Source organism: Phoca vitulina, unplaced genomic scaffold, assembly GCF_004348235.1.
Source record: "Phoca vitulina isolate PV1807 unplaced genomic scaffold, GSC_HSeal_1.0 scaffold22, whole genome shotgun sequence".
Taxonomy (NCBI): domain Eukaryota; kingdom Metazoa; phylum Chordata; class Mammalia; order Carnivora; family Phocidae; genus Phoca; species Phoca vitulina.
The window spans coordinates 38,729,725-38,757,166 of record NW_022589725.1 but is presented as its reverse complement, the minus strand read 5'-3'; the positions used below and the strand labels follow the sequence as shown (position 1 = coordinate 38,757,166).

The 27,442-nt window shown below is 40.8% G+C and overlaps 1 protein-coding gene and 1 pseudogene across 2 annotated transcripts in view; both read left to right on the top strand.

The window, feature by feature from the left end:
- The first annotated feature begins 7,755 nt into the window (after positions 1–7,755).
- Positions 7,756–27,442, top strand: part of RNF149 (ring finger protein 149) — a 32,504-nt gene continuing 12,817 nt past the window's right edge. The window contains exons 1-5 of one of the 2 annotated variants that reach the window (XM_032419239.1): positions 7,756–8,286; positions 19,640–19,890; positions 20,818–20,886; positions 24,555–24,637; positions 26,780–26,876. In XM_032419239.1, the coding sequence (XP_032275130.1) occupies positions 7,830–8,286; positions 19,640–19,890; positions 20,818–20,886; positions 24,555–24,637; positions 26,780–26,876 (957 nt within the window). In that variant the 5' untranslated portion in view covers positions 7,756–7,829. The remainder of the gene's footprint in view (positions 8,287–19,639; positions 19,891–20,817; positions 20,887–24,554; positions 24,638–26,779; positions 26,877–27,442) is intronic. The other variant, XM_032419240.1, reaches the window with a different exon arrangement.
- On the top strand, positions 11,838–11,969 carry LOC116642093 (annotated as a pseudogene).

Below are 27,442 nucleotides of genomic sequence, written 5' to 3'. Positions count from 1 at the left end.
ATTTGAGTAGGCCTAGGTAGAATTACAACTTTCTTAATAAATAGCATTTTGGAAAAATATCTATAGAGGTGGAAAAAAACTTTATCCAGTCACAGGCAAAAGAGAAAGGAAGGAAGGAATGAAGGAAGGGAGGGAGGAAAGAACAAAAGAAAAAAGTCTATCTTGGTAGCATAATTAAAGTCTCTGGTGTGAATAAAATAAAATTTGGTATATTACACATTTAAATAACTTTGGTTTTTAATTACAACTTTGAACTCCATTAGGAATAATAATATATTACAGCTAATATGGGGGCTCTGGCAAAATAAGTCATCTATAAGCATAATGCTACAGTTTATCATTTCTCAAGGGGCAAGGCCCAAATCCAGGTACTCAAGGCCAAAATCCAGGTACCAGGAAGAGTAGTGGTTCTCAAATGTGGGTGTGCATCAAAATCACCTGGAGGGCTTGTCAAAACAGGAACAGCTGGGGTGTGCCTGGATGGCTCAGTCGTTAAGCGTCTGCCTTCGGCTCAGGTCATGATCCCACGGTCCTGGGATGGAACCCCACATCGGGCTCCATGCTTGGCGGGAAGCCTGCTTCTCCCTCTCCCACTCCCCCTGCTTGTGTTCGCTCTCTCACTGTGTCTCTCTGTCAAATAAATAAATCAATCTTAAAAAAAAAAAACAGGGACAGCTGGGCCCTCCTCCTGTGTCCTTCCCTTTTCAGTTTAGGATCAGTAGGTCTGGGATGGAGCTCAAGAATTCGCATTTCTGGGACGCCTGGGTGGCTCAGTTGTTAAGTGTCTGCCTGCCTGCTTTCGGCTCCGGTCATGATCCCAGGACCTCGGGTCGTGATCCCAGCGTCCTGGGATCGACCAGTATTGGGCTCTCTGCTCGGTGGAGGGCCTGCTTCTCCCTCTCCCACTCCTCCTGCTTGTGTTCCCTCTCTTCGCTGTCTCTCTCTGTCAAATAAATAAATAAAATCTTTAAGAAAAAAAAAGAATCTGCATTTCTAACAAATTCCCAGGTAATGCCAATAATGCTGGTTCAAGGACCACCCTTTGAGAACTACCAGAACCAATTGCGGTTACCTTCCATTGCTTGCCTTGACCAGATGTATTTGCAAAGAGGAAATTCCTGGGTGCCTCACTCATAGGTCTTCTGGGTTCAGACCAGAGTTGAACTCATTATCCATCTGCTTTTAAACTAGGACTGGCTGTGCATTACAATCATCTAGGGAATTTTTTTTGTAAATTGAGGAGTCCCCAGTCCCACTTTCAGAAAATCTGAATTAATTGATCTGGGTGATTTAACTGGTCTGGGTAAAGCTTACTGGGACTTCAGTTACCATTTAAGGTAGTGGCTCAACCATGGGTATACAGTTGCAACACCTAGAATCCTTTTAAAGAACATCTAAGCCTGGCTCCATTCCAGACCAATTACCAGAATCTCCAAGGGCAGTAGGCCTTGGGGTTGTTTTGTTGTTCTGTTTGTTTTTAATTAATAGACTTTATATTTTTTAGAGCAGTTTTGTGTTTACAGAAAAATTGAGCAGAAAGTACAAAGAGCTGCCATATACTCCCTCCCCTGTCCCCACGGTTCCCCTACTATTCATATCTTGCATTGGTGTGGTGTATTAATTACAACTGATGAACATTGATGAACTGATGAATATTGGTACGTTATTAGTAACTAAAGTCCACAGTTTACATCAGGGTTCACTCTTTATGTTGAACAGTTCTAGGGTTTTACCAAATGCATAATTGTCAGGTATCCACCATTGGGGTATCTCACACAATAGTTTCAACCCTGGCATTTTTAAAAGACACCCCAGGAGACTTATCGGTACTGCCAAGTTGAGAACCACTGATTTAACAATTATCGAGGAGGAGGAACAAAATAACTAGGTACTTTCCTATGTTTGTTATTTTAAAAAATTCCTCATTTGGTTCCAAGTAATGATCAACAGCAAAATAAGAAAGGACCAAATTGAGGTAAAAAGCAGCAAAAAGATATATCCCTAAATAAAACCGTTCTCATATTATTTACCAGTCAAATTGGCAAAGGTCAACAAGTTTGACACACATTACTTTACAGAGTACTCTCAGATACTGCGGGTGGAATGAAATTTGGTAAAACCTCTGTGGGGGAGCATTATGGGAATATCTACGCAAATTACAAATGCACTCACCTTTGCACCCACCAATTCCACTTCTAGAAATCTATCCTATAGATAATGTGTAAAGGGACATATGCACAAGGTTCTTTTTTTTTTTTAATGTTTTATTTATTTATTCATGAGAGTCAGAGAGAGAGAGAGAGAGAGGCAGAGGGAGAAGCAGGCTCCCCACCTAGCAGGGACCCCGATGTGGGACTCGATCCCAGCACCCTGGGATCATGACCTGAGCCGAAGGCAGATGCTTAACGATTTGAGCCACCCAGGCGCCCGCACAAGGTTCTTTATGACAAAATTATTTGTAATGGCATAAGATTGATAATAACCTGAATGTCTGTTAGTTAAGGGCTGGTTAAATAGATGACGGAAAAACTTGAACATACAATGAGATCCATATAGCCTAAGAAAGGACAAGGATGCTCTTTATGAACTATTATGCAAAGACCTTCAACAATAAGTGAAAAATGCAACATGCAAAACAGTGTATAATATTTCACCATTTGTGGAAAAAAGGAGGGATAGAAGGTAAATATATAAATTAATTTGTTGTATAAGTATGGAATTATATTGGAACAATCTACAAGAAACTAGTAATACTAGTTGCCTTGGTTTGGGATAGCTGGGTCAAGGGTTGCAGTGAGCATATTCTTGTACATTTTGAATTTTGAATCATGAGAACATATTACATTAAAAAGAATTTTTTTAACATACCTACCCCTAGGTCCAGCAATTTCACTTTTAGGAACTGATCCTATGGGGGAAAACATTAAATGACTGGGTAAATTTTCAATGATAAATATTATATATTTTAAATATTATAATATTATTTGTAATATCAATAAGGAAAAATTTGTAAGATTTTTTATATTATGTTTTCATTTATAATATGGAAAAATAGAAAAGAACTTATATGTTCCAAAACAGGATTGATTATAAAAACAGTGCTGCTTTCACGAAATAAGTCAATCAGAGAAGGACAATTATCATGTGATCTCACTGATATGAGGAATTTGGGAAACAAGACAGAGGATCATAGGGGAAGGGAGGGAAAAATGAAACAAGACAAAACCAGAGAGGGAGACAAACCATAAGAGACTCTTAATCTTAGGAAACAAACTGAGGGCTGCTGGAGTCGAGGGGGGTGGGAGGGATGGGGTGGCTGGGTGATGGACATTGGGGAGGGTATGTGCTATGGTGAGCGCTGTGAATTGTGTAAGACTGATGAATCACAGGGCGCCTGGGTGGCTCAGTCGTTAAGCGTCTGCCTTCGGCTCAGGTCATGATCCCAGGGTCCTGGGATAGAGTCCCACATCAGGCTCTCTGCTCCACGGGAAGCCTGCTTCTCCCTCTTCCACTCCCCCTGCTTATGTTCCTGCTCTCGCTATGTCTTTCTCTGTCAAATAAATAAATAAAATCTTTAAAAAAAAAAAAGACTGATGAATCACAGACCTGTACCCCTGAAACAAATAATACATTATATGTTAAAAACAAAACAAAACAGTGCTGCTTTCAAATGATGAAATACCATGTAGTCATTTAAATGATCTTGGAGAGAGGCGTCTGGGTGGCTCAGTGGGCTAAGCGTCTGCCTTTGGTTCAGGTCATGACCCGGGGGTCCTGGGATTGAGCCCCGCGATGAGCCCCGAGACAAGCCCCGAGACAAACCCTGAGACAGGCTCCCTGCTCTGCAGGGAGTCTGCTCCTCCTTCTCCCTCTCCTTCTGCCTCTGCCTCTCCCCCTGCTCGTATGCTCTCTCTCCCTCTCTCTCTCTTTCTCTCAAATAAAAAATAAAATCTTTAAAAAAAATGATCTCGGAGAAATGTATTCATGATGTAGAAAAATGTTCATGAGACTTTGCTGAGTTTTAAAAAGGCAAATAATAAGCACTGTATTTTGTCATTTTAAGAAAATTTATAGGAAAAAATTATAGGGACATAGAAAAAAGTCTGGAATGTAACCACATTTGACAGTATTTCTCTGGTATCATTATGGTATTTCTAATCTCTTTCAATTTATCTATATCTTCTGATTTTTTAAAACAATGAACATGTATTATTATGATTAATGAAAAAAAAAAAAGCCAGGGCACAGATTGTGGTCTCTAAAGAGCACTTCCTACTAAAGGGAAACAAGTGTCCTCAGAGAAATGGCTGATGCTCTGCTGACTACGGAAAGCAGGATTGCTATCAAAGGAGTCAAATGGATTTAGGAGCCAATCTAAAGAGGTTCCCAAGGACTAGTGATGAGGGAATGAATATGGGCTTCAATAAGAATAATAACAGCAAAGGATTAAAACTCATCAAGTATGCATTAATGACAATTTAAAAAGAATTCTCCTGCCTGGATCTATAAAGCAATGGATAGCACATTGGACTTCTAGGGGAGTTACGGATTCATTATTCTGAAAACTGATAAATAAAAGAAATATTTAATCTGGCTCTTCTATGTAAATTGTACCTCAAGGTAACCCTTATTTGGTGAGGGGAAGTGTCTCTTTATAGAAGTGTTCCAGTTAATAAAATGAAGAGGGAATGGGGCACATTTGTGGCTCAGTCGGTTGAGTGACCGACTCTTGGTTTTGGCTCAAGGTCATGATCTCAGGGTCCTGGCACCTAGAGCTCAGAGTCAGGCTCCGGGCTCAGCAGGTAGTTTGCTTCTCTCCTCCTCCTCCTCCCTGTCCCTCTCCCTGTGCCCCTCCCTCCATCCCCCCTTCCCCCCCCCCCGCCACTCCTGCCACGCTCACTCATGCTCTCTCTCTCAAACAAATAAAAAAAATCTTTTTTAAAAAGGATTTTATTTATTTATTTTATTTGAGTCAGAGAGAGACAAAGAGAGAGAGGTGGGGAGGGGCAGAGGGAGAAGCAGACTCCCCGCTGAGCGTGGAGTCTGATGTGGGGCTTGATCCCAGGACCCCCAGATCATGACCTGAGCCAAAGGCAGACGCTTAACTGCCTGAGCCACCCAGGTGCCCCCAAATAAATAAATCTTTAAAATTTATCAAATAAATGACAGAATATCACCATTTTGCAAACAATGAAACAGTAGATTTAGGTAATGATAGCATTAACGGCAACCAACATTGCAATAAAAGAAAAATCAAATCATCCAATTCTTTAAAAAGAAAAAGAAAAAAGGAAACTTAAGAGACATTTCCACCAAATGCAATGTGTGAACGTGTGAACCTTGATCCAAACAAACTGAATGTAAGATACCATTCAGTAGATAATCAGGAAATTTATGCACTGACTGGATATTTGATATTAAAAAACTGTAGACTATTTAAATATCGTGATAATACTGTGATTATGTTTTTACTTCTAAAGGTACATATGACAATGTTTACAAATAAAATATGTCCAGGATTTCCTTTACAATAACCCAATAGGGGCCATTGCAAGTGGCTTAAGGGTATACTTGAAATTAGCCATGACTTGATCATTGTTGAATTGAAGTTATAAGTGCATAGAGCTTCATTACGCTAGTCCCTCTACTTTTGGAAACATTTGAAATTTTCTGTAATAAAACAAAAGAAAAAACAATGAAAGCTGCACCTCCCTTCCCCGTAAAAAGTATGGTGGGGGTGAGGCTTGTCAGCTTTTCTTCTTGGGACAGTAGAGAAGGGGAATTGGAGACACTGAGTAGCACTTGGCGACTAGTGTAGGGGATAAAGGCCCTAAGGGTTTGAGCCAGTGGCTGCCGCTTTGGAACCAGCTGCAGCCTGAAGCCGGTGATGAAGAAAGGAAAACCAAGAAGCTGGGGTGAGCCTCAGGGCTTAAGAGCTGCAAGGTCTTAACCTGTTGAACTTTTTTGAGCAACAAGCCTGTAAACAATCATGAGTCCTTAACTCTGAAACAGAAAAAAGAAAAAGAGCTATTTTGCTCATTTAATAAACATGGGTTACACAGACGACACTGTGCTCGCTGAGGAAGGTTCATAAAAACAGCAAAGACACAATGCTTGCCATCATGAAACTCCCAGTGTTGTAAGAAGGCGAAAACACCTCGATTTGGAAAGCAGTATCGCTGGTATAACATTAATGTATAAGCGTAACATTCACAAGCAACAGGGAAAATAGGAGGAGCATCCAAGTTTGTCTTTAGGAACCAGAGGTTTCACAGAAGATAGCTTTTGAGATAAAATTTGAAGACTAAGTTGGTGTTGCCAAGACCAAGAGCCAGAAGCAAGAGGATTTCAGAAAGGAGGAAATGAATTTGCAAGACATAACATGAAACTACAAAGGCATATTCTGGGAACTACAAGTACTTGTTTTGCTAGAGCCTAATGTAGGGGTCTTAGGACCTGTTCTCTAGCCTGCCATGAAGGTAACTTATTTCCCTTATTCTAGACCTGGGACAAGGGGAAGGCCTTAGGCTTTCCTTTAAGTATTTAAAACTGGTTTCCTGTTGGGAAAGGGACAGGAGATCCCACTTCGAGGGGTGGTACGGATTGTGGGCCAGACTGCATTTTAGAGCAATTTTAAAATGCAGTCCTAGACAGGCGGATAACAAAAGGGAAAAGTGAGAAGTGTTTTTTTTTGTTTTTTTTAAAGATTTTATTTGAGAAAGAGAACAAATGCTGGGGAGGGGCAGAGGGAGAGGGAAAAGCAGACTCCCCGCTGAGTGGGGAGCTCTATGCCCAGCTGGATCCCAGGACCCTGAGCCTGGACTCATGATCTGAGCCGAAGGCAGACCCTCAACTGACTGAGCCACCCAGGCGCCCGATAATGGAGAAGGTTTAAGGCCCAACAGAAACCCTTGCTGAGTGGCAACATTCTACTTCCCTCAATTATAGATCTTTGTAGAAGGAGGAAGATGAGTCAGTCAGAAATGAATGGTCTAAACTTTTCCTGCAGCAGCAAGGCTTTGTATCCACGGCAGTTTTAAATGGACTACCTCCCAGCATTTATTTTCAAACAAATCCTTTTCTTTTTATTTACTGCTGTACAATGTAAGTGCTCATCTAAAGAGGCAGTTTGATGCACTTATTTCAAAACTACTGATTATACATAAAATACCGTAATAGAAAACGTTGCTGTGAGTGCAGTGCTGGAGAGAAGCGACAAGAGATCAGTTAGCATTACAAAATCGGTACCAAAAAGTGGATGGAAAACATGAGTAGCTTGGTGCTAGACAAGCAAGGCCTCTGCGAAGCGCCTTGAATTGCACTGTAAACTCTTCATAAACATCCGCTGGGCGACTTTACATAACTGCGCTCCCACGCCTTTCGACCCGCTCTCCGACGGTCGCTTCCCCTGGCTTCGGTGCCCTCGAGGTCCGGTTACACAAGCTCGGGCCCTGGCCACCGCGCCCTGCGTGGCGCAAGACGTCGCGTGAGCTGCTCGCACCCGGTCCCTGAATCCACGGGATCCTTGAGGTCGCGGACCGCCCGGCTGCGAACGATCGGTCACGTTCAAGCACCGAGCGGAGAGGGCAGCCTCCAGCCCGCGCACGTAGCGCCGGGCTCCGGGCGGGGAAGGGCCAGGGAAGGCCCCGCCCCAGTCTCCGCCCCCTCCCCCGCTCCGCCAGGTGCGCGTGCGCCGCGGCCCCGCCCGCCACCCGGCCTGGCTCTCCGCCCACTCGGCGGCAAGCGCCAGCTTTTTTACGTTTTTCAGCGGCCTCGCACGCGCGCAGCTGCAGCCGCGGACTCCTCCTCGTCAGCCCGGCGGTGGGGCCATGGCGTGGCGGCGGCGGCCCGAGGCCGGCGTCGGGGCCCGCAGCGCGCTGGCGCTGCTCGCGCTGGCCCTATACGCGCCCGGGGCCAGGGGCCGGGCGCTCGAGTGGTACTCGGCCGTGGTGAGCACCGAGTACGTGGACCCGCACACGAACCGCACCGTGTGGAGCGTCTCGGAGAGCGGCCGCTTCGGCGACAGCTCGCCCAAGGAGGGCGCGCAGGGCCTGGTGGGCGTCCCGCGTGCTGCGGACCGCGACCCCGAGGGCTGCGCGCCCGACACTCGCTTCCTCGTGCCAGCGCCCGGCGGCCGGGGGGACGCGCCCTGGGTCGCCCTGGTGGCGCGCGGGGGCTGCACCTTCAAGGACAAGGTGCTGGTGGCGGCGCGGAGGAACGCCTCGGCCGTGGTCCTCTACAACGAGGAGGGCCACGGGAACCTCACCACGCCCATGTCCCACGCAGGTGAGCCGAGGCCGGGGACGTGGGGAGGCGGCGGGGGGAACTCTGCAGCTTAGTCATGGCCGACGGCCCTCTCGTCCTCGGCCTTGATCCCCAGGGGCAAGCCGCGAAGGGGTTTGGGGGCGCGACTCTGATGGCTTCTGGCGGTCAGGAACTGGGAGGGAAGCTCTGGATGTGCGCGCCGTGACCCCCCGGGGCTCTATGGGCAGGTAGGAAGGCCTCCAGACGAGATTAGATCTTCGCCTTGGGCCCTTCAGGTGTAGGGAGGCGCCCTCTGAAGGAGGGCAATGGGGAGAACGAAAGAAATTAAAAGCCACCCAAAGAGGGTTATGGTGGAAAGTCTCATGATTGCTAATCATGGGTCCCTTTCCATTCATCGTTTTTACAAAGTCAGGTGAGGTAGGAATCCAAGGTCTGGCAGTCCCTTCACCAATGTTAAGTGGTGGCTTGGTCGAACTCTGGTTTCTCCACTTTAATAAAACGTGTCTGAGTATTCTGAACTTTTGAGTCAGAAAATCTGGACTTAACTGAGTCAGAAAACCTGGATTTAAGTGCGGATATGTTTTCTCACTTCCTACATGTAAGGCTGTAATACTGGCCCAACTGCCAGTCAGCTTCCGTGAGTCTAGAGTTTAGATGAAATTTTTCAGGTTGTGTTCATTCAGGAAAAGGTCTTGCTCTTTGCCAGGCGACACTTCCCACACCTATTCCCCAGGGCAACAGGTTGCATCTTCAAGCACTAATGACAGTTTGAGAGTCTTATTTTGCAAGACGTCCTCCTCAGAACTGAAATCTGAATGTTACAGGACCTGTACCCAGCAGAGTGAACATATTTCTGTTATGATTTCTAAGAGCATGACTCATTCTGAATTTATTGTGATTAAAGTTTTTTTTTTAAAGTTTCTGCTGCTGCAAGTCAGACATCCTTTTTCCTGTACTTCTGTTTTTCATTCTGCTTTGATTTCTTAAAGGCAAGTTCAAACTTAACATAATGAAGACAGAAAGGGACTTTGGATTTGGCCTATTTTAGCTGTGATGGGAATAGAAATCAGTTGAGAGGTGAGAAAATGGAGACTGTTAGAACAACTCTTTTAAGAAGGTTGACTCTGAGGGCTCAAGGTGTGCTGAGAACTGTGCAGAAACTATAGGGCAAGGGAGGGTTAGGGTGGACAATGGTAGGGCATATTGAAATTGGCTGGGAGTGATGTGGTAGAGATCCAGGTTAGAGAAGAGGTAACTGCAAGAGTCAGGTCTTGAAGAAGGCCATGTCTAGGATATTTTGGAGGGGTTGACCTCAGACAGTAGAGGGGAAGTTCTCAGTTGCAACAGAAGGAAGTGGTTTTGGAAGAGGAAATAGAAGCAGGTGCTTATGTGGTGGCATTGGGTGAGGCACCACCTTTGGTGCCGCTATTCCAGTGAGTATAAGTCTACCAAGTTGTCATTGTACCCAAGCCATGTTTCCGTAAAACTACCATGAAAAGCCCTGTCAGATTTCAGAGACCATTCCTGATACATCCTATCAATGGTGTTTTCCCAATTTTAGTAGATCTGTCTAGGAAAAGAGGTTAATGTGTCAGGATTCTCTGATTCTGGGTCCTTGTAGTCTCTTCTGAGTGTATAACATCTTCATTTGGACCTTTTCTTTTCAATGGCTGGCGCATTGGCTACAATTTTCTAAATCTGTTTACTGCATTTTTTGATAATGATGTTACATTTTTCCAGGCTAATAGCACTTGCTCTAACCATGGTTCAGCCACCTTGGTTGCTTATATTATTTGACATAATTTAGCCAGGCCCCGAAAAACACCGCGTTGATGTTTATTTTAAATCCTCATGAGTTTCTCTTCTATTATCAATGTCCATTCTAGTCCTTTTATTGTGAGAATCATTCTTTGTGAGAAAAAAGACAAAAGTAACAGCTTTAGCAATTTTTTTTTAATGCGTGAAAGTACCCAGTGTGTAGGCACTGTGCTCAGTGCTCTCCATACAGCGGTTCACTTAACCCTCCGGACAGCGTTTTCATGTACGTACTTTAACTCCATTTTATGGATGAGGAAACTGGTCCGTGGTAACAGGAGGGTCTATACATAGCCAGATCATTCTTTGTTGTGGGAGGGGCTGTCCTGTGCATTATAGGATGTTTAGCATCCCTGACCTCTACCTACCAGATTCCAACAGTACTCCTCCAGTTGTGACAACCAGAAATGTCTCTAGATAATACCAAATGTCGGGGGTGGCGAGGGGGAGGGAAGTGATGATAGAATCATCCAATGTTTTGAACCACTGACTTAAAGGGAGATTAATTTGGTAGCATTGTGACCAGTGGATTAAACAGAGGAAAGCCTACAGAGACTCTAGTCTGTTGGGCTGATCCAAATAGAAATAAAGTTGACCCTTGAACAACACAAGGCTTAGAGGCACCAACCCCCCATGCAGTGGAAAATCTGTGTATAACTTTTGACTCCCCCAGAACTTAACCACTAATAGCCTCCTGTTGACTCGGCATTTTACCAATAACATAAACGGTCAATTAACACATGTTTTGTATGTTACATGTCTTGCATACTGGATTCTTACAATAAAGTAAGCTAGAGGGAAGAAAATGTTATATTAAAAGCATAAGAGAAAATACACTGACTATACTGTACTCTATTGGAAGAAAAAATTCTTGCATAAGTTAACCCACACGTTTCAAACCCATGTTGTTCAAGGGTCAACTGTGTAAGGGCGAATACTGTAGTGGTGACTATAGGAATGGAAAGGAATGACCTTCACAGAACTTGGCCCAACTGGGAACAAGGGTACAAATGTATCATGACTTTTTGAGAATGGAATAGCATTAAGAATGGAATGAATGGAATTAAGTCAGAAGACAAACTGGCTTTGACATACTTGAATTTGAAATGTTATACAGAACCTTGAATGCAGCTCAAGTTAGGTTTCTTGGATTTTGTCAGAATGTGACTGGAGGCAGTAAAAACCACAGATACCAGTGGTTTCAGTGTCCCTGTGTAGCACTGGGGTTCTGCAAAATAGGTAGAGGTGGGTGCTTGTAAAACTGAATCGTGATAGTCTTTTCCCAAATCTCAGGGAGAATTTCTCCAGTTTTTCTTAAGCCTGTTGCTTGACTCTACTAAATCCAGTACAGGATACTTTGGGTATAAATCAGTGTTTTATCATGGTTCTAAAAATAAAATCATGACTTTTAAGATAATCTGTCAGAACAACTGTAAGGACTGTTAAACTAATTAATTCCCTGTTAATTAATCTTAGTTAATTCTCTTTACTTTAGCAGACAGAATAATGAGTAGCCACTTTGGGCTAAGTATTGTGCTTACTAAGGCATAGAAATGCCTAAGACACATGCCTGCCTCCTCAAAGGAGTTTGTGACCTGGTGGGAGCGATAAACAACTTTCCAGACAATATGGTTTGGACCTTGATGGAATTATATGCACGGATGCTTAGGAAGCATAAAGGAAGGACATCTAAAGCAGATACTGCAAGGGTGACTGGTAGTTAGTTTGACCAAGATGAGTAAAAATTGATACAAGTCAGCTTTGCGCAGTGGCAGTATCGTAGCCAATGAGGTTTATCCGAGGCGCGATTATTGCTAATTGAAAGATTGATACAAGGCAAATCATTAAAACAAAAGTTTTTATAGAGTATTGGCCTTAGTGTGATTATTGTTGTTTAATAAATTGTTTAATAAATAGGATGATCCTTTAGCTGCAATTTTGGCATGGCCTTTTAAGGATAGATTCATTCATTCACTCTGTATACAGTTAACTTCATTCATTCTGTTAACAGCTGTTTACTGAGTGCCAAGTACTGGCAAGGCTTAGAGCTATGTTTGAAGAAGGGGCCAGAGTTGGGGTGGAGGGAGACGACAAAAATGTAAAAGTCCCTGGTGTTATAGAAGATGTGCATTTTGCATTTGCAGAGCATGGTAAATAGTTTTTTATGAATAATAAATTTTTGATGATGTTTAATGCTATACTCAAATGATCCAAAAATGTGGATTTGAATTATGTATTGTGGTGCTGTAGGAAGACAGAAGTGGCACCTCACAGGCACGCTTAGAAGGTGGGATTAACTCAGATGGTTCCCAGAAAGATTGAGTTTTGAAAGAAACGTGGATGGAGAAGGTGTCTCTGGGTGTGTATGGTGTGTGGAAGGGGGGTTGGGCTATAGGACATTCTTGGTGGTGGGAACAACATTGTAAAAGGCTGAAGCCCTGAAATAAAGTAATGCCTTTAGGAACCCTGCAAAGAGCTGTATATGCAACAAATACAAAATATTTTTGAGCAAGTCGAATTATCCAAAACATAATTTAAATTTCCAAGAGAAGAATTACATTTGTTTTTGTGTCCTCCTGACACTCCGTAGCCAACCATAAAAACATTTCTGTTTTGCATAATAGCTTCAAATTTTGGAGACATTTGCATTCATATTGGGTGTACTATTTCTATTAATATTCTCCTTATTGGGGCATTTCAGCTATACTACTTGAAGATAAGCCAATTTTTTCAGATAGATTCATGCATACAGAAACTCTTCTATGGGTCACCACTGCATGATACTTGGCTACAAAAACTAATAAATAAGAACAGGTAGTACTCGTCTAGTGAGGGAGAGAGACCTATAAAGAAGTTCTAGTAGGTGTTTTATACACCTGCTAGAGCTGTATCTAAGAGGAACTGATGCATTGCAGGCGTAAAGGGGTGGGTGGTGCCAAGAAGCCTTGAGTTGAGCTTGTGCTGAATCTTGAAGATTTCACCAAGAATTTTCCAGGTTAGGGGGCAGAAGGTGGAGAGGGTATGGAAGTGATGAGAAAGAAAGAACACCTGAAATTTAACAGGATTCTTTTGCTGGGACTCTTAAAATGTATTTCTTGCTGCCTGAATTGGTTTTCTAGAGCAGAAATCTAATCCTCCACTTTAAATATTTCAGTAGTTCCCACCCCCTTCAAAAGAATGCTGAAATATATATAGTTTCCTTTGGGAGGAGAGAAATGGTACACTAGACTCACATGTAACCTCTAGAATTTTGAACCTATTGACCAAGACAGGATTTCTTAACTTTTTTTGTTTTTGAGCAAGTGGTAAGCGGAACACAGACATTTGAAAGGAAACAGAAATATATGCAATTTTATTTCTGGCACAGAAGAGTTTCATATTTATGGACAGTATGGCTTGCTAAAGAGTACTATATTTGGTATTTATTATTTGATAAGTAGGTTTATGATCATGTACTCTGTACACAGACATTGTGCTAAGTAAGACAAAAACTGCCTTCGAGTTTTCCTGTCTAATGGTGAGAGGTATAGATTCTTTGGGGGAGGGAGAGGGATTGCACAAGATGACTGTTTTTTACACAAGCATGACTGGTAGCAGGGTTAAGGCCTAGGGAAGAAAAATCCTAAGAACTTTCTCTCCTCTCCCAAGTCTTTGAGTGTCTGTGCATCCTATGAAGAAACTCAGCTGTTTAGTTGGGAAATAAGCTGTGATTTGCTCTCACGTGTCCCTAAGGCTCTCGAGGATTGTCCTGGAGAGGTGGCAGTGCATGAGGAGGGAAGGGCAGAGCCAAATGAGGTGCCTGTGCCTGGTATCCCTTCCGGTCATGCACACAGTGACCCAAGCTGGTGCCATTTTTACTCAGCTGCCCTACCTCCAGTTCATCCCAAAAAATGTTCTAGAAAAACAAATCATGGTATAGAATGAGTCTTCATTCTGAGTTTTATTAATTTAAAGTAGTTCCCAGAAGCAGTCTTGCTGCTATAATTAGTATAGCAAATGGTTTAGCTGTCATCCTAGACACAGTATTTTTTTTTTTTCATGATTTCTTTTAAATCAGTGAACTGTTTTAGTTTCCTAGGTGAAAAATTTCAAGTTGATATTACAAGTTTTCAGTTCAGGGTGTCCCTCTGATAATCACTGTGTGTCAGTAGCCCCTTCCTTTGAAAATTTTGGTGTTCAAGAACCAACCAATTGAGATTAGAATCTCAATTCATCTTCTACCTCTCATTTATTCATTCATTTATTAAGCAAATATTTATGAAACACTTTCTGTGTGCCAGGTTCTATGTGAGGCACTGGGGGTAAGGAGGTAAGATACCTTCAAATGTACACCAGTCACCCCCCTTACCCGTGGTGTCAGTTACCCATGGTCAGCCTCGGTCTGGAAGTAGATGATCTTCCTTCCGACCTATGGTCAGAAGGTTAGTAGTAGCCTAATGTTAGGTCATAACGTCTACGTCATTCTCCTCACTTCATCTCCTCACATGGGCATTTTTTCATCTCACCATCATCACAAGAAGGCTGAATACGGTACAAAATATTTTAAGAGAGACCACATTCATATGACTTTTTTTTTGCAGTATGTTGTTACAATTGTCCTACTTTATTATTAGTTAAGCTCTTACTGTGCCTAATTTATAAATTAAACTTTATCAGAGGTATGTATAGGAAAAAAACATAGTATATATAGCATTTGTTGCTCTCTGCGGTTTCAGGCATCCACTGGAGGTCTTGGGATGTATCCCTTGTGGTAAGGGGGACAACTATATTTTATTCACTAATCAAATTGGACCAGTCACCATCCCAAATATGTCTTTATGATGATTTCACAGCCTAGAAAGCCTCCCTTTGTTTACTTAATAAACTTTTCCTGTCCTTCAAGATGTAGCTCAAGTGTACTTCCAAGGGAAAGAGTTCTCTCCCACCTCAGACAAAATTATCACTTCATTTCTGCAGCTCTTTGTATTCCACTTTCTTAGTAAATAAGCAGTAATCCAAAATAGAAAAATTCTCATTTTATAGCTGAAGAAATATTCTCAGAGAAGGTAGTTTCTCCAGACCCAGGCAGTGGATAACAGATTTGAACCCAGTCTTGCGTGATTCTGAAGCCTGGGTCCCCCACGAGGAGGAGGCAGGGCAGAGATACTGCGTGGGAGCTGGGTCTTCAGGCCCTAGAACTGGCTTTTCCAGGTGGTATATGACATTCAGCAGCTCTCTTCAGATTTCTGAGCCCTCATCTGTAAAATGGTAATTTGGCCTCTCTGCTTCAAGGGAGACATAAATGTGAAAGTGCTCCAAAGTTGGTTTTCCCCAATTAACACAAATTTCATTATGTCAGTACCAGAAGTTTTATGTAGCTGTGACCATGGCATGGAAACAGATTTATTTTCTATATAAAACTTCTTAACTGAGACAGGCACATGGGGTTCTTTAAACCGTTCTTCCTACTTTAGTGTGTGCTTGAAGTTCTCCGCAAAAGGAGGTTTATGAGAAAAGGCTTTCAGCTTATAAAGTGCCATGTAATTATAAGTGGTATAACTATCATAATAATTGTTCCTGTGCTTGTGTTTCTCAGCTTCTAGATGTTTGTTTTCCTGAAGGCAGGAAATGCCTTCCTCCTTGTAGTGTCTCCCAGTGATGACATGGCAGACTGCGTGAGTGGGGAGACAAGTACATGTACGTTCTTGCTAAGTGACACCTTTGGCCCGGGTCAAAGGATCGGCCTCCAGGCGGGAGCCACCTTAGAAGGGTGCCCTTCTGGTGTTTCAGTAACTAAATCCTGATGGCAGGGGGCCACAGTGGATTTGCTACAGATTAAGTTTCTCTCTGCAATAAAATTGTTATAATGCACAGTTTTGAAGTGATGCCAGAGAACATTCTTTATGTGTATTTTTATTTTTATTTTATGTATTTTTTTTAAGATGTTATTTATTTGAGAGAGAGCACAGAATGGGGAGCAGCAGGCAGAGGGAGAGGGAGCCTGACCTGGGGCTCAATCCCAGGACCCTGGATCATGACCTGAGCGGAAGGCAGACGCTTAATCTTGACTGAGCCACCCAGGCACCCCTTTATGTGTATTTTTAAAATTAGTTTTCAAATAGGTAATATGCGCACGTTGTACAGAATTTTTATTGTGTCCAGCTCCTCTTCCCAGATGCAGTCAGGGTCCCTACTCTCTGGGTCTCCTTCCAGAGGCAGTCCAAATTAATGTGACATACAGATCTTGCATCCACATAGTTTGACATGTTGCTTTTTTCCCCTCCTGTCATCTTGAGTACTATTCATACAAATGGAGTCGCCATCTCAATCTCTGTACACGTACTGTAGTCCTATTGATGGACGTTCAGATCATGATAGCAACAATTTAAATATTTTATTTATTTATTTGAGAGAGAGAATGAGAGAGAGCATGAGAGGGGGGAGGGTCAGAGGGAGAAGCAGACTCCCCGCTGAGCAGGGAGCCCGATGCGGGACTTGATCCCGGGACTCCAGGATCATGACCTGAGCCGAAGGCAGTTGCTTAACCAACTGAGCCACCCAGGCGCCACGTGATAGCAACAATTTAGAGAAAATTTGACAACAAATATCTTTACAGATAGCTCCTGTATACGTATGCAAGTGTATCTGTAATTCTTGGACATGGAATTGCTGGATCAAAGAGCTGTGCATTTAAGTCTTGGGAAAATAAATAAATGAAAATTTTTTGATAGCCATTGCCCTCCACACAAGATTGTAATAATAAACTCCCCCTGCAGTGTGCAAGAGTGCAGATTTGTGCTCACTCTTGCCATTATGGAGGATCGAAACTATTTGATCTTTGCCAGTCATACAGGTACAGATGATCCCCAACTTACTGTGGTTTCACTTGCAATTTTTTGACTTTATGATGGCACAAAAGCAGTATGCATTCAGTGGAAGCCATACTTCAAATTTTGAATTTGGATCTTTTCCAGGGCTAGCGATATGCCCTACAATATTCTCTCATGATGCTGCAGCCCCAGCTCCCAATCCGCTACATGATCACGAAGGTCAACAACCATTCTGTACCCAGACCACCATTTCGTTTTTTACTTTCAGTACTGTGTTCAGCAAATTACATGAGGTGGTCAGCACTTTCCTATAGGCACAGTGTTAGAGGATTTTGCCCGACCGTAGGCTATTATAAGTGTTCAGAGCACATTTAAGGTAGGCTAGGTTAAGCTGTGATGATGTTCAGTATTAAATGCATTTTCTTTTTTTTTTTTTTTTTTTTAAGATTTTATTTATTTATTTGAGAGAGAGAGAATGAGACAGAGAGAGCACATGAGAGGGGGGAGGGTCAGAGGGAGAAGCAGACTCCCCGCCGAGCAGGGAGCCCGACGCGGGACTCGATCCCGGGACTCCAGGATCATGACCTGAGCCGAAGGCAGTCGCTTAACCAACTGAGCCACCCAGGCGCCCTTAAATGCATTTTCTACATAGGATATTTTCAACTTAGGTTTTCAGGATGCAGTGCATCCTAAGACGAAGATCTTTTTAATGTTTTCATTTGTACCATGACTTTTCATGTGTTTAAAGTCTATTTGTTGGGGAGTGACCGCAGAGGCATACAGGTTTTCTTTTTGGGGCAATGAAAATGTTAATTGAATTAGATTGTGATGATGGTCGCACAGCCTTTGTGAATATACTAAAAACCAGTGAATTCTATACTTTAAAAGGGTGAATTTTATGGCATGTGAATTCTTATCTCACTAAAGCTGATAGGTAAAAAAATTTTTTGTCTTTTCTGCAAACTGACTTTATTTCCTTTGTTTTTCTGTTGCTCTTTCTCTTACAGGAAATTGTTTTCTGTCTTTGTTATGTTACATGTATTTTCTCCCATTGGTTCTTTACTCTTTTGATCTTGATTCCTTGATTTTGCTCTTTTTTAGCTCTCTGGAAAATTTTCATTTTTATATTTCCTCTCTTTTATATATTTAAATCTTTGATTTACTTGGAACTTATTTTTTTTAATTTAATTTTATTTTATAATGTTATGTTAGTCAGCATATAGTATATCATTAGTTTTTGATGCGGTGATCCATGATTCATTGTTTTCGTGTAACACCCAGTGCTCCATGCAGTACGTGCTCTCCTTAATACCCATCACCAGGCTAACCCATCTCCCTACCCCCTCCCCCTCTAAAACCCTCAGTTTGTTTCTCGGAGTTCATAGTCTCCTCATGCTTTGTCTCCCTCTCCGATTTCCCCCCGTTCATTTTTCCCTTCCTTCTCCTAATGTCCTCCATGCTATTCCTTATGTTCCACAAATAAGTGAAACCATATGATAATTGACTTTCTCTGCTTGACTTATTTCACTTAGCATAATCTCCTCCAGTCCCATCCATGTTGATGTAAAAGTTGGGTATTCATTACTTGGAACTTATTTTGCCATAAATTGTGAGAAAGGGATACAGCTTTTTTATTTTCCCTCAGATAATACCCAATTATTCCCATACTATTTTTAAAAATAATCTATTTTACCCCAGTGATTTAAGATTACAGTTTTATCATATACTAAGTTCTGTTTTGTATTTGGGTCTAATTTCTGGACTTTTGATTCTACCCCTTTATTCTGGTTGTCTTCCTTTGCTACTACCACACTGTTGTAATTACTGTAATTGTAAATGTTAGTTCAGGTTTTACTTTTAAAAAGTTCTCCTGATGATTCGTGATTATTTTTCCCCTAATGAACTTCAGAAACAGCATTTTTAAGGTTTTAAGAATCCTATTTTTTATGGTTATTACATTAATTTATGGATAGATTTATAGAAACTGATTATTTTACCCCTTCTCTCTTTTTTTTTTTTTTTTGTATTATGTCTGTTCATGCCTTTGGACCAATGTTAAATAATAGTGATCATAGTAGAAATTCTCAGATTGCCTCCCTGTGATTAATAGGCATGCTTTAGGCATTATGTATTTTTTTTTTAAGATTTTATTTATTTGAGAGAGAGAGAGAGCACGAGAGGGAGGAGGGCCAGAGGGAGAAGCAGACTCTACACTGAGCAGGGAGCCCGATGTAGGGCTCTATCCCGGGACCCCAGGATCATGACCTGAGCTGAAGGCAGATGCTTAACCGACTGAGCCACCCAGGCGCCACTAGGCATTGTGTATTAAAATTCATAAGTGAAATTTGTCTGTATGGTTCTTTTGGTTTATTCCCATGTTTGGCTTTATTATCTAGAAATAATTTTTTAAACTTCTTTTTTAACTTTTTTAATCTGCTGTGGAACAATTTCAGTACCATCAGTTACTTCAAGTTTTGGTGGTAGAATTTACCCGTGGAATTGAATGGGGCTCTAACCTTTGCGGGGGGGGTAGTTATTAGAGACTTATTCTACTTCTGATGTAGTCAGTCTATTTTCTTTTTTGGGACTAATTTTGGTAACTTAAGTTTTCCTTGAAAATTAAACATTTTTTGGTTAAGTTTTTGGATGTTACATATGGACAAGCTGTAGTACTCTTATATTTTTCTCTTACCTTTCTCTGTATCTCATTTTGCGTTCTTCATATGGACTTTTTTTGTTCTTCCCTACAGGAACAGGAAATATAGTGGTCATTATGGTTAGCTACCCAAAAGGAAGAGAAATTTTGGATCTGGTGCAGAAAGGCATTGCAGTCAAAATGACCATAGGGGTTGGCACCCGCCATGTACAGGAGTTTATCAGTGGTCAGTCTGTGGTATTTGTGGCCATCGCCTTCATCACCATGATGATTATCTCATTAGCCTGGCTGATATTTTACTATATACAGCGTTTCCTATATACTGGCTCACAGTTTGGAAGTCAGGTAATTATGGGTAATTCTTTTTAACTTTGCTTTTTAAAAGGTAATTCATAAATATTTCTCATATATATTCCCTGAAGTTATATTAGAGTTTTGTGGGCGTTTTTTGGACCATATTCTTAATTTCATTTTCATTCATACTATTTAATTAATATAACTTTTTTTAAAATAATTTTTTAATTAGAATACATTAAATTTTCTGTTTTGTGGGAAATTAAATACCTTTAAATGATGTCACTTTTTGCATGTTTTGCTCCTGTGAATACCCTCTTTCCCTCTTTCAGACATAAAGGAATGATAAATAGGCTGGAGGTAGAGTGGACCTGGTTCTGTGTTTAAAACAAGGAGAAGAGAACCCTGGGCCTGAAGGCGAGGAGCAGAATGGGAGGGGCTTCCTGGCTTCTGTGGTGGGGCAACTTTCAAAGCCATTTATCTGCAGAGAGGTAGTGTCTCTGTCACAGCAAAGAGGAGGGCACTCAGAGAGCCAGAGAATTCCACAGACAGGCCTTTGAACTTCACACTTACCCTGTTGTCTTGAAAAGCCGCTCTTTCTGGCTTTGTAGGTGGTAGTCATTTCTGGTCATCCTGCACCTGCTGACTAGACGAAAACCTCTTTCATTTTAGGGACGGGCATTAGTAGATGAATCAGTGGGACCCCTCCTCCCCCATCCTCAGCTTCCTGCTCTCTTGCCAATATTTAAACATAAGAATTGGTTTCTTCTTCAGGCATGGAATTGAAAATATTCTTGATCAAACAGCTCTTAAGTTATATGTGGCTATTTTATACATTAAGATGTAAATGGTAATTTTTGTTGTTATTTTCATTGTAGTCATTTAACTTTTTTAAATGAAATTTTTTTCTGTAAGCTTATGTGAATTTTTTAAAATAGTGACTTAAAATTTTTAGTGATAATATTTTTCCTACCTAAGAGCCATAGGAAAGAAGCTAAGAAAATCATTGGCCAGCTTCCACTTCATACTGTAAAGCATGGAGAAAAGGTAACATTTTCATGGGTTTTTTGTTTCTTTTAGACTAAAGTACGTATCTGTTTATATGTCTAACTAAAACTTTCCAGTCTGTTAAACTCACATTGAACATGTGGAGTTTTGACTAGTTTGAGTTAGTACTAACTTGTATACGTGTGTTCATTTTAGAGAAGGGTTGGCAGAAATATTCAGTTGTACATGTGAAGAGCCTCTAAAACCTGTGCCACCAAATAAGGTAGCCATTGGTCATATATAGTTATTTTACTTTTTTTTTTTAATAAAGATTTTATTTATTTGACGGAGAGAGATAGCTAGACACAAGCAGGGGGAGAGGGTGAGGGAGAAGCAGGCTTCCTGCCAAGCAGGGAGCCCGATGCGGGGCTCGATCCCAGGACCCTGGGATCACGACCTGAGCCGAAGGCAGATGCTTAACGACTGAGCCACCCAGGCGCCCCTAGTTATTTTACTTTAAATGGATGAAATTGAACTTAAAAATTCAGTTCCTGAGTCACACTAGCTACATTCCAAATACTCAAATGGCCCTATTGGCTGGTTGCTACTATACTGGACGGGACTGACATGTCTATCACGTAAGAAAGTTCTACCTATTGGTCAGACCCAGATGACTCTAAGGAAGGTAAAGAACTTCCAAGTTCCCTTAGACCATAGACCTTTGATACTTTAAACTCATTTCTGTTAAATTTGAGTCTATAGGCTATGTGTTCATTCTCTCTGATTCCCTTAAATACAGGGAGGAAAAAACTGGGATTTGTAGAGAAGGGGAGAAAAGATGTACTTAAACTACTTTTTAAAAAAAAGAAACATTCTGACATGGCCAACCTGGGACATAAAAGGTCAAAATCATACCAGAGTTTTAAAGCATTTTGGGAATGGGACAGATCCTAAATCCAGAACCTCAGATTCTTGGAGGACCGATTCTTTAAGAGGAAAACAGTTGCCAATGCAGTAGTAGTACTTTTTTTTAATGGTCTTCTGTGTCTTTAGATGCTGATAAGTGTGTTGACTTGTAGGTATAGGTTGGTTCTGTTGTTTTGATTTTCATTTCATCTCACCAAATTGTTGAGACTTCATCTATTCTACCCTCCAATCCTCCTTCAAAAAAGAGAAAGAATAACTGCACTTATTTTATGTATCCCTTCTTTTGACCAACTTTAAAGCAGAAATAATACTCATTAAATTATAGACCTTTGAGTTTTTTTTAAACTTTGGATTCTGATATTAATGGTTTATTTTAGTATATTTAATATGAAGATACTCTTGGACTTATATTGCTGGCTTCCATTCCTAATGCCTTATACAGAAGTAACAGCTGAATTTTAATAGTTTGTGCAGTGTACTGGTTTCTTTCCATGCAAATGTACTGAACAGAAAAAGTAAAAGAAAACAAGCAAACAAAAAAAAGTTTCTCATGTCCTGGCTTGAGATTAGCACTTGATGTATAGATCACAGAGGGTCCTTGGGGAGAGAGTCTCTAGTGAATGCCTGTGATAAACTCTACATGCATTGCACATGGCCAGTCACTTGATAAGCATGTAGTTTTATGTTCCCCTTAGAATATGTCTTCTGCTCCACAGCAGGAAATCTCGGTCTATAAATAGGAGCAGAGACACTGGGTGTTATGCACAAGGAATGAATCATGGAACACTACATCAAAAACTAATGATGTAATGCATGGTGATTAACATAACAATAAAAATTTTAAAAAAATAGGAGCAGAGATTTATATGTATAATATACTGAATTGAGTCTTTGAGAACATAAGTAAATTGATAGTATCCTCTTCCTGTACAGAGCATTTGGGTTTTTTGGGATTTTTTAAAAATTTCTTCATTTGAGAGAGAGCAAGAGCACAAGCGGAGAGGGGGAGGATTAGAGGGAGAGGGAGAAGCAGACTCCTCACTGAGCAAGGAGCCTGACCCAGGGGGGATCCCAGGACCCAGGGCTTGATCCCAGGACCCCAGGATCATGACCTGAGCTGAAAGCAGACACTTAACCAACTGATCCACCCAGGCGCCTCCAGAGCATTTCTTTATATAGAACATTTTTGAAAATGTGATCCTACTGTTTTTGAAAGTTGTCAAAATAATGGTTAAAAAAAGATCCCTAAATGGTCGGTGAGGTACATATGTGGATTTTTCTTTTCTTTTTTTTAATAAATATCCTCTACACCCCATATGGGGCTTGAACTTATAAGCCTGAGACCAAGCATCACATGCTCCTTTGACCAAGCCAGCCAGGTGCCACACACATGGATTTTCTGATGATTTTGATTAAATTTGTACCGAAAAATTGTTGTGTTTTCTTAAATCTACATCTTGTCCAGTTCTAGAGACAGGTGTTTGGTTTCTAGTTTTTCTTTTTTTTTTTAAGATTTTTATTTATTTATTTATTTAACAGAGATAGAGAGAGAGCACAAGTAGGCAGAATGGCAGACAGAGGTAGAGGGAGAAGCAGGCTCTCTGCCAAGCAGGGAGCCTGACGCGGGGCTCGATCCCAGCACTCTGGGATCATGACCTGAGCCGAAGGCAGCCGCTTAACCGACTGAGTCACCCAGGTGCCCCAGTTTCTAGTTTTTCTTTTCTTATGGACTCATTCACAGTAATGTATAAGCTTACAGACCATTAGAGACTTTAAAAATTGTTTCATCAGTTTTGTATGGCATATGATAGATGATAATATTTACTTTAGCAACATACAATTTTAAGTGTTACAGAATTTTAATACAGTCTTTGATAACAATAATCAGTTTTTACTGCTTGCTTGCTAACAAGTGATATACATGGCTCAGTGTATTTTTAAAATAATTACATAAGGACAGGGTAGCTGTGTTCCCATAAAATACACTTGCTAATGTTGGAGCTACATGCAGACACTGACTGGTAGTTCTTGAATCCATCCCAGAATCAAAGAGAGTCTCACTGACCTGTCTTGGGTCAGATGACCACTCTGGCTGTGCCTGCTTTGATGGGGTGAGGCCAGGTGATTCGATGGGGTACCCAGGGGGATGGGGGAAAGGCTGACACCACCAAAAAGGTCGATGACCCATAGATTCTTAGCAGCAGTGGAAATTTTGTCACAAATTTTGCCAGGGACTGCTTCCTCCCTGGCAAGTTTTATTTCTTTTTACCTTTGTTAATTTAATAGATGAAAAACGGTAATTTATTTTAATCCGTAATTCTTTTATCACTAGTGAGGTGGAATATTTTCAGATATTTAGCCATTTGTGTTTTCTCATTTGCAAGTTGTAACTATGTTCTTTAGCAAATTCTAGTGAAAGTGCTCTTGTTTTTGTTTCTAATGATTCTAGAAACAAGTAGTTTATTGGATATTCTCTTTACAAGTTTTATATTTGAAAAATAATTTTTATTATAGTAAAGTAGGCATTTGCATTTCTACAACCCTTAAAACATGAACACTACCTTAGTATCAAAACTGTTCATGCCTGATTATGTAATGACATTTTTTCCTTTTCAGCCAGATTCTTTAAATAATCTCTGGACAGTGGTAAGAAGTAAATACTGAGTAGAGACTGTGTTTAGCTTCTGGTTGTACCCTGGTAGTACAAAATTTGTCATTGTTTTACCCGGGACGTTGTTAGTTTTATCAAGATAGACCACGTAGCAAAGGATATAGTGAATTCTTTTCTTTCCTTTTTACAGGGAATTGATGTTGATGCTGAAAACTGTGCAGTGTGTATTGAAAATTTTAAAGTAAAGGACATTATCAGAATTCTGCCATGCAAGTATGTTTTTTTTCCTTCCTAAGATGCTACAAATTACTGGATAAGTTTCAGGTTTCTGACAAGAGTGTTAATGTGTCTTTTATGATGTGAGGATCTTGCTATCATGTGATGATCTTGTGATCATCTCATCCTTTAGGAAGGAAGCTTTAAGCCCTCTAGGCTCCTGGATTATATTACTTTAAAATTGCTTAGGAGACCTCAGGCCCTAAGATAGACCCATTATAAATCTTTGCCATGGATTGGCTTTTAGTCTTAAGCAGGGCTTTATTAGAATCCTGAGAATTCCATCATACATTTAGCCATTCAAAACATACATTGTGTGGGAGCAAGGAAACTGAAGCATGACCGGTGAAGGACCCCAGGGGGAGGTCCAGAAATGGCTAGCAGAAAGTCAGGGAGGGTGGTGGTTTGCTATTATTTGCACCCTGGGTTTTAGTTTTTTTGGGGGTTCTGCAAAATAAATATTTTTCACTTTAGATACACTAGGGGCTTTGCTTTAGCAATGGGAAGTTGCGATTTCCTTTTTTTTTTTTTTTTAATGGGGTAATTTTAATTAACTGATAACTGTTTAGAAAAATGGCTGTTATCAGAAGGGTGTATAAAAATTATACTGTGCTTTCAGTCTGATCAATTTTAATTATGCTTCCCACCTATTAGAAGCAGGTCAGAAATTAATATGTAATTACGGTTTGCTTTATGTTTACAAAGTAGTATATATATGTAAGTGCTCTATAGTAGATTAAGTTCTCAGTAATTCTATAGAGAAGACAAATGAATATCAGAATAACAAAAGTTTCCAGAATAAAGATAGCTAACTTCGGTCTACAGGCTTTTATTTGAGGTTGGTGGGTGGGTACTTAATGAATTGGAGTCAGTATGTCCTGTGGAAAATTATTAAAATAGAAAAGAATTTTTATCTAGGATAGTTTAGGGCAAGTCTTTGTGACTTAAAAATGATGCTTGGGATGCAGCACAGATGAGCGGCCTTGAGGCTCACTTCCTTTGCAACACCAGATCTGTCCTGATGGCTGAGCTGGGTTTTGTGCTTGACCCTCACAAGCAGACATGTTGATTGTGCACATTTCCTGGTCTCCTGATCTGGTGTTTTTACTTAATTTCCCCTCATTTTCTCCCATGCTTTATTTAACAGATTTCCCAATAAAGCCAACATGTTTCCTTTGTGTTTTTGTAAAAATTATTCCTTTGGGTCAGTCAGTTTCAGTTTCAGTTTGAGGATGGAAAGGTCAGAAGATTAGCTAGGCTAGACTATGTTACGTAATTAAGTACTGTTATTTTTAACTGCACTAGCAGACTTCAGTATGAAGAAGAGATCTTCACACAACAGCATGAATAATGAACAGTTACTCAGTATTCACTGTGCCCAGCACTGCTGTGAGCACGTTACATATATGCTGCTGAGAACAGTCTGCAGTGGAGGTGCAGAGGTTAAGCAACCAGATCAGAGTCCCAGCGTCGCATCACACAGCCGGCATGGGAGCCATGGGTCCTGTACCCCCTCTGCCTGCCTTCTCATCTCTATCCTGTGTGGAAAACAGATTCACCACATAGGAGGCAAAGCTAGCCGACTAAGACAAGTCAGTAAAAAGAAAATACTTAGGGAATTGTTATTTCTTCTTTCTTCAATTCTGCAAGTTATTATTATAGAAGAACGTGGAATATACAAAAATATGTTAAGACAGAAAATAAGTGTTTTTTTTTTAAGCCTAAAACCCAGAGGTGATCCGTTTATATTTTGTTGTATTCCCATTTGATTCGTTTCCTGAACTTATGTAAGATACTCTCAGCTTATTATTATTCGTTGACTATTGGTTTACTTATGCCACATTTATTCCCAAACGGCTTTTAAGTAAGTTACAGATGCAAAGAAAAATACAGCCTACCATGAAGCGAAAATAAACCATGCTATTTTTGTGGAGTGAAGGGAAAATTTCCCTGTAAGTTCCAGATTCTGTTTAACGTGGAAAGTAGAATAGATAATTACATAGAGTAAGTGAATAGACTAGAATGTTGATTTGAAGTCGTTTAACTTGCACTGAGAAGATGAGTCAGTAGAATGTGTTGTTTCCTTTATAAGATATAAACATTTATTTTAAAAAATTAACACATACTTAATTTTTTTAGGCATATTTTTCATAGAATATGCATTGACCCATGGCTTTTGGATCACCGCACGTGTCCAATGTGTAAACTTGATGTCATCAAAGCCCTGGGATATTGGGTTTGTTACATTTTTGTTTATATTCAATCTCTGCCTCAGTTCTTCCTGAGTGATTCAATTTCATTACTGACCAGAGCCAAGAGGAATGGACTAAGTGCTCCTTCTAACATCTTTGTGGTTCCCTGAAGAAATTTTCCTCTTGATTAAAAATGAATGTTTAAGACATTCCATAAAGTTAACGAGCTACTGCCTTTGTGATTATAGACTGATATGCTGTATGTTTCCCCCAGAGAGTTTGTAATTGCTTAGAGCGATATATTGGTATGCTGCCCTGTAGAATGTATACATACTCGTCAGTTTCGTATGAACAAGAATTATCAAATCTTTGAAATGGAAGGAGCCTCATACATTTTCTGGCTCAAGATGCATATTTTACATATGAGGAAACTGAAGCCAACACTTCTTGACACCAGGTCTCAGATTTCTGGGTTTGGAAATCAAATCCTGCTAGGGAGATTGATTCTGTGTGGTATTTGCTCCATCGGGTTGTGGTACTTAGGTGGTTGTAAGACCTTCCTCCGAAAACAAAGACATGAGGGCAGAGTGAAAGAGGGTGCTTCATAGTA